The sequence below is a fragment of the Gekko japonicus genome, unplaced genomic scaffold (genome assembly GCF_001447785.1).
Source record: "Gekko japonicus isolate JY-2015 unplaced genomic scaffold, Gekko_japonicus_V1.1 scaffold270, whole genome shotgun sequence".
NCBI lineage: Eukaryota > Metazoa > Chordata > Lepidosauria > Squamata > Gekkonidae > Gekko > Gekko japonicus.
Window position 1 is genome coordinate 297,104 of NW_015170282.1, and position 8,024 is coordinate 305,127.

At 49.2% G+C, this 8,024-nt stretch overlaps 1 protein-coding gene across 1 annotated transcript in view; it reads right to left on the bottom strand.

Annotated features, from left to right (window-relative positions):
* Positions 1-8,024, bottom strand: part of LOC107115978 (60 kDa lysophospholipase-like) — a 121,537-nt gene that overhangs the window by 67,208 nt on the left and 46,305 nt on the right. Inside the window, exons 7-8 of the mRNA XM_015417790.1 lie at positions 2,021-2,122; positions 425-435 (exon numbers count right to left, since the gene is read on the bottom strand). Of these exons, the coding sequence (XP_015273276.1) occupies positions 425-435; positions 2,021-2,122 (113 nt within the window). The remainder of the gene's footprint in view (positions 1-424; positions 436-2,020; positions 2,123-8,024) is intronic.

The window sequence follows — 8,024 nt, forward strand, 5'->3', positions numbered from 1 at the left end:
CGGAAGATTTTAAAAGGGTACCCGGGGCCTTACTGACCGAATGCAGTACAGCTTCATTCATTCTCAGGGTCAATCCAGAGAGTACGGATAATGCCTTTGAACAGGATAATAACGCTAAGAAACGCAGCTCCCAAGGAATCGGATAACAGGGTGCTCAGTTATTTTACAAAAAATAATATGAAGTTACTTTTCCATAATGGGGAAGTGGCTAATGCTAGTACGTATATATAGTATTTACCTGCCTCAATCCCACAGGATGGGATATACACACATAAAAATTCATGGTGGGGGGGAACACACTGAAGAAAGAGATGAGCTAGGACAGAAATGTAGACAGCGCTGATGGTTCACAATGGGCAAAATATTTTGTGCCAGAGAGGTGCAACTCATGTGCGCATTTTGATTCTAACAAGGGAGGGGACACCGAGGCCGTGGCTTCAGGACAGAGATAACTTAATTATAGAGATAACTTAATTAAAATTGGCCGTTAACCAAGACATCTCTTGACTCGAAACAACAGAGTAGAAACAGACCCGGTAGGTCTTCTGATCCCAATCTTTTTCTTGCAGCTCTAAAACTATTAAGATCCGATCATTTAAAAAGTGTATGCCAATGAATTCGGCATGAGAGAGAAGATGGATTCAGAAAAATAACTGGATGGGGTGATGGTAGGCGGCATCTCTGCCTTGCCTTCCCAGGAAGCAGGCCGCAACAAGGGGAGGGGGCTATGGCTCAGTGGCAGAGCAACCGCTTGGCATGCGGAAGGCCCCAGTTTCAACCCCTGACATCTCCAGGTAATAGAAAACTGGCAGTAGGTGACGTGAGAGGCCTCTGCCTGAGATTTTGGAGAGCTGCTGCCAATACAATTAGACAATGCTGACTGTGATGGACCAATCAGCTTTGTGTGTGTTCAGGTGTATTCAACACAAAGCCAATGGTCAGAGAATCAGCACCTGGGCTACACTACAGTCACTCATTCAGGCATTTTTTTTTTTGGGGGGGGGGAAGCAACCTCCCTCCCTCCCTAACCTTCCCAGAACAATGCAGATAATGGCTGAATTTTCACAAGAGGAAGGACATCTCGCGAGAATTTGGGAAAGCTAGCAGGTCACGTGTGGCTGGTTGAGCTGGTTTTAGCAAGGCACGGGAAGTAAGAGGGGTGAGATGAACTAGGCTCCTTAGCTCCCCGGGTGTAGGAGGGGGTGGAAGTAGAAGCAAGATAGGGGCGAGAGCACAAGTGGTGGAGACGTGGAGCAAGGGAGGAAGTGGTTCCCCCAGGCAACCTGTGCTGCCACTTCTTCGATCTCACAGATCAATGGGTGATTCTGCATTGGCTTTTCCCTCTGTTGCAGGGAGGGCGGGGTATAAATACAAATAATAAATAAAAAATTAAATTGTTTTACGAAACCCACGTTGGAACAGAAATTCCCCTCTGCATTGCATGCTGCTTTCACTTCCTTTGATCATCGGATTTTATGGTAGCCTCCATACTCCATGCTGCTTTCGCTTCCTTTGATCATGGATTTATGGCCATTCTGCTGCATAGATTTATGGCCAATGTATGGTCGTGCAGGGGTGACTTTGCAGACAGTAAGGTGTTGCCCCAAGGTATCTGAATGTGCTTTTGAGCTGCACTTTTCCCTCCCAGCTGAGAAAACCTGGAGCGAATGCTAGATGCAGAATCGCCCAGTGTCTTGTCCCCTACTGACATGGCGGGGAAAGGAAATACCCCCCCCCCAAGTTTACCCTTCCGGAACTGCAAAAAACTGGATGGCCATTGCCACCCCCCCATTCCCCCCCCCCCCCCCAGCCCGATTATGCTCTTGAGAGGAGAGTGTTTTCCTGTACGCATATTATGGGATTGCTGACTGAAAATAACTAGCACAAAGGCACTGTAGGAGTCTTTCCCGCTGCTAGTTATATGTAATCTGCCCTCCCACGCTCCGGTGTCGTTGTAAGTTTCCCTTCTCGAGACACTTCTTGAAACTCGGGGGGGGGGGGGGATTTCCAGCATCAGTGCTGATCCCCGGGAAGATCCGCAGTAGCCCCACATTGCTGTTCATGTTGGTGTGGACCTCAAACTTCTCGGTGGTATTCGCCCTCCACACCGTTTCCCAGTTAACTGTCAATATCACAAAGAAAACACAAAATGCTTCATTTTTATCGGCGTTCCTGACAAACTTGGCTTAAAACACACTTTTTTCCCTCCCCCCGAAGCCCTGGGCATAAATTCTTTCGGGCCAAGAGACGAGTGATTCCCATGAGCCCTGGTGTGTATTTTTACTACGAGTAGCGGCCGCCGGGGGACTAGACTGGGGCCACGCCACAGGGGAGAAGTTATTAACGCATGCTCGAGCTGTTTCCCCCTTGAGCTGCTTCCCCAGTTGAACCTGATATTTCCTCCCCGCAGCAGTTTTTAGCTATACTAGGAAAAAGTCAGACACAAACTAGGGCCCCGTTCACACGGAGCATTTGCTGCCCTGAAGGCACGATTGTCCCACGGATTTTCCGGGCGCGATCACACCGGAACATCTGGGAGGCGTACCGCACCCATGGCGAACCCGTGGCGTCCCGCCGAAGATGCGCATTAAAAAAGTACCTGGGACGACCTACTGGCAAATAGTTTGCCACGGGCTGCATGCGGACTCCCTGGGTGTGATCGCACCAGCACGCAGCTTTCTCCCCCGTCGTCCTCTTTGCCGCGGGGAAGCCACCGTCGCGTCTGATCGCATAATGACGCATCAGAATGCGATGGCGCAAATAGCCACGCCACGCCCCCCCCACGCGTTTTCCGGCACGTGCGGCCAGGGCCATAGTATCTTTTTTCCTCAGTAGCCCAGGAGACCAACATCATTCAGAAAACTGACATACGGAGAAGAGTTAATAATCTTCCAGGGTTGCAGTTTCAGTCGGGGGGTGGGGTATAGTAGCTTTGTAGGCCTGAATTATACACCGCAGGATGTGAACATATATGCCATTGCTGGTGTTTCTTCTAAGCTGAGTTAGGGTGAGCTAGTTTATAGTTTTTTAGCTTCCGGCTCACACATTTTTGTGTTAGCTCAGGCAGGATGGCTCCAGAGCAAACTAATTTATGCAGTGGCCAAATTGCTCGCTCACAACTTTAATGTCAGCAGCCCACAAAGAAGAATTTTTGCTCACAAGACTCCACAGCTTACAGGGAGTATTGGATTGCTGTCTCCGCTATGGCCCTGGTCCTGTGAGATGTCCGTGTGTGTGTGTGCCTTAAGTGCTGTCAAGTCGCAGCCAACTGGGGGAGGGGTTGTGGCTCAGTGGAAGCGCCTCTGCTTTGCGTGCAGAAGGTCCCAGGTTCAATCCCCAGGGTGTCTACTTAAACGGATCAGGAAAACATGGAAGACATCCACCTAGGATCTTAGAGAGCTGCTGCCAGTTGAAGTAGACAATACTGACCTTTTTTGTATACTTTTAATGTGTGTGTGAGAGAGAGAGTGCATGCGCACCTAGAAGTCATGGCGGTCTCTGGTGACTGACCCCTACTGGTGGCCTGGAGGATATTCAGAGAGGAGCCCCCGCCTCCTGCCTCCGGTATTCCAAGAAGGTCTCCCATCCAAGTATTTGCCAGAGTCGACCCTGCTTAGCTTCCGAGATCTGACGAGATTGGGCTTGCCTGGGCTATCCAGGTCAGGGCGACAATACCGACCTTGATGGACCAAGGGCCTGAATCAGTATAAAGCGGCATCATGTGTGTGTGTGTGTAACTTACGGTGATCCTGTAAGGCTTTCAAGGCAAGAGGCTAACAGAGGTGGTTCGTCATTGCCTTCTGCTGTATAGTGGTCTCCCATCCAAATACTAACCAGGACCAACCGCGCTTGACTTCTGAGATCTGACATGATCGGGCAAGTCTGGGCCATCTAAGTCGGAGCACGACCTCCCTGCCATCCCAAAAGTTGCTCCTATAGCTCAGGAGACTCTCAGGATCAATGTGGGACTCGATAGAAGAGGGGGCTGCATCATGACAAACACCCATGTGCAAGCAGAAGTGCCATCTGGTCACATACGGACTTGTATCTGATCCAATAGATGCGGCGTTTGTTCGCCCCTGTGAGAATTCAGTAAGCTGCCGAATTGTCGACACAGGCTGTACTCCATACGATAAGCCACGGTACCTGGTTTTGTCACTGTTCAGTGTGACGCAACCATATGGCTTGCCATTTTTAGACCCTTTGCACTAGGACGGCATGAGAGTGCTCTACTGTATAAAAACACATCCTGCTAGTTTAATCCTTTGCCTTAACAAGGGCAACTCTGTTCACGTGCGCCTTAGGGGGAGGGGGAGAAACCCTCGGCGAAGCCACCTTGCCGGGCGTCGACGTGACACATATTTCACACATGTTTAAAAGACAGCTGTTGTTACTCCTACCACTAATCATCTCTTGGAGTTTATAATGCAGTTACTAGTGATTAAATAAAACGGCAATGATTCAATTAAGTGTGATTATACGTTCCAAACCAGATGCCAGCAGTTTAACTAATATTCGCTCTCGAGTTCCATTACTAAATGGCAAAATCATTCATTATTAATTCCGGGGGAGCGCGCTATCCGTGCACTGCAGGCAAACAGCGTGTAAATAATCCAGAGAGACTGGCAGGATTGCCGCATCCGGAACAATGTAGGCGCACGTCAACCCGCACATGGCGCAATCCGCTTCCTCTGAACAACTGTGGGAACGTACAAAAAGGTACGGCTGAGGAGGAGTCTGGAAAAGCAGGAGCCCTCTTTGTGCTGTTTTAATTACTAAATTTTTACAGGGCACTTAAAAAAAGGTAAACGGGTGGATGCTCGCTAGGAAGCATGTGTCACACTTCGGCCATTTGGAATGCGGCACCGAGGTCAGAAATCGCTTGGGCTGATGTTACCAGGGTGTGCTTCCAAGGAAATCACGTTTGGGATCGAGTCTTGCTCTCTGAATGTAAAAACAGCCCTGCTGGATCAGAAGAAGGGTCCATCGAGTCTGGCATCCTATCTCATACTGTGGCCAACCAGATGCGTCCAAAGGACAACAGTTGGACACAGAGGGGTCGTCCCCCCCCACGCTCCCCCCCCCCAGCAACTGGCATGCAGAGTTAATCTATATAGACACATTACCTTTTTAGCACCGACCCTATTTGCACGAACGTATGCATGTTCACAAGCAGAAATGGGCCATTACAAAAGAGGGTGCCACTCCCATGTAGGACAGCAAGGCCCAATTTGCCACTGTGTTTGTGCAATAGGGAGATGCCGCCAGTCTTGGCTCAGATAGACGAGCTGTACGCTACCTTCGTCTCCAGACATTTTGCTTATTTAAAACATTTTTATGCCCCCTTTCCACCCAACCAGGGTACCCCGTGCGTTTATCGCATCTACATTTCACAGGTGTGACCTTACAAAAACCTCACATGCATAGCTACGGATCGTAACTTGTGAAGCAGCTTTTGGTGTATCTGCCACACTCTTACCTGGCCCCGTCCTCCAAAGAATTCAGAGTGGTCACATGGTTTTCCCTTCCTCCATTTTATCCTCACAGTTCCAGGAGATGGGCTGGGCTGAGAGGGCGCACCTGGCTCGAGGCCATCCTTCATCAGGGATTCGAATCTTGAACCCCCCCACACACCATTCCTAGGTCGGCACTCTAGCCACAACACGCTGTGGTGCATATGTATGCAGTTTGTTTGCCTCAGCGTTTTTGCCACAGCACGGCAAGAACAGTGGTTCCTGGTCTATTTGCTGCGGTGACCCACAAGCCTTGGCACGGGAACCAACTTTGACAGACAAACGCAGCACGCACACATTGAGAAAACTGCAAAAGCCGGCAACCCACTTTCACAAGAGTCACGACCAACAGGTTGGGAAACTCTGTGTTAGAGCATAAGAGGAGGAGGAGAAGAGATTGGATTTATACCCCGCCCTTCACTACCCAAAGGAGTCTCAGAGCGGCTTACAATCTCCTTTCCCTTCCCCTCCCCACAACGGACACCCTGGGAGGTAGGTGGGGCTGAGAGAGCTCTCCCGAGGACTGCCCTTGAGAGAACAGCTCTGAAAGAACTTATGACTGACCCAAGGTCACACCAGCAGCTGCATGTGGAGAAGCACAGCTGGATTTGATCCGAGATATATCCAAGTCCTGTATCCTATGCCGGCCACGTGGCTCCAAAAAGCCCACAAGCAGGGAATGAAGGCAACAGCCCCACCCCCACCCCCGATGTTGCTTCCCATTGCTAAGGTAAATGTTCTATGACTGCAAGGTAGGCTTGCCGTTTGGTTAGCTGGCAGCAAGCAATCCCCTGTCCTCAATAAACTGAAGAGAGGAAGGAAAAATGGGCCAGAAATGGTGTCGACGGTGATGCTCTGGAACAGGGGTCCCTGACCGTTTTGAGCTCCACAGGCACCTTGGGAATTCTGATACAGCATGGTGGCTGCAGCCACAAAATGGCTGCCACAGCTTACCCTTCAGTCCCACAAGGACAGCGCCACAGCTTACCTTCAGTCACACAGTGAAGGTCTTTGTGCAGCCGTCGCCAAAGTAAAGTTTTTTAAAAATCTGCACAGTCAATGAAATCTCCAATGGCCAATCAGAAACCTTGCTGGGCAAAAGCCCCATCAGGCCCCACCCACTTGCGAAAAACGGTGGGTACCAGGAAAAATATTGATGGGTCCCATGCAGTGTTCCCATTTTTGTCTTAGCTCAGGAAGGCTGGCTCCAGAGCAAACTAATTGATGCAGCAGCCAAATTGCTTGCTCACAACTTTAATGCCAGTAGCTCACAAAGTAGAATTTTTGCTCACGAGACTCCACAGCTTAGAGGGAGCACTGGTCCCATGGCACCAACAGACACCATGTTGAGGACCCCTGCTCTAGGACTTTCGCCTAGTCTCTATGGTTTTTACCATAGAGATTAGGGGAAATCCCTAGGGTGCCACCCAGAAGTGACATCACACCCTCCTGCAAGGGTCACAGCTGAATACTTCCCATGGGTTGTTGTTGTTCAGTCGCACAGTCGAGTCCGACTTTTCGCGACCCCATGGACCAGCTCCTGCCAGGCCCTCCTGTCTTCCGCCGTCCTCTGAAGTTGGCTCAATTTCATGTTCGTTGCATCGATGACACTGTCTAACCATCTCATCCTTTGCCGTCCCCGTCTTCTTTGACCTTCAATCTTTCCCAGCATCAGGGTCTTCTCCAGTGAGTGCTCCCTTCTCATTTGGTGGCCAAAGTATTTATTATACATTCAATTTATATACATTCAATTTGAGCTTCAGTTTCATTATTTGGCCTTCCAGGGAACAGTCAGGGTTGACTTCTTTTAGGATTGACTGATTTGATCTTCTTGCAGTCCAAGGGACTCTCAAGAGTCTTCTCCTGCACCATAGTTCAAAAGAATCTATTCTTCGGCGCTCGGCCTTCCCATGGGTACCCCTACTGATATGCAGTCCAACTTACCCGTGTGGATCCCACATCCACGTCACTCTGTGACATATTTATGATCTTTCTTAAAAACTGCTTTGGAACACAGGAACATTCACACGTAGCCCTTTATAACAAAAGAATTATGTACATCGAATATCAGCTACCCCTGCTTCTGCAGCGGTGTCATGTTACTTTTTCTTGGGACTGCAAAAAAAACCAATAACCCACAAACACCAGGCCAGACAAAATACCTTTCTCCAAATCAATATAAAGAAGCTCAGGATGGAAAGTACTCTTCTGTGTTCAGAAGCCTTCTAGTAACACCCCTTCTTACCATTCTAATTTGTTTTCCAAACAAGACCAGGGAAACGTATTACGGGAACAGAATTAATTATGGGATACAAATTATATACTATTTGCATAATCACAGGAGAGGTTTTTGGCAGGCTAAAAGAAGGCTTAGGAACGAGTGGCACAACCCCTCCTCTCTCCAACACACAGTGATAGGCTAAAATCATATGACAGTGATTGAGAAAGGCCCTGTCATGTGATCAGAGCAATCATTATCAGAAGGGGGAAAATATTACACACAGAGATGCA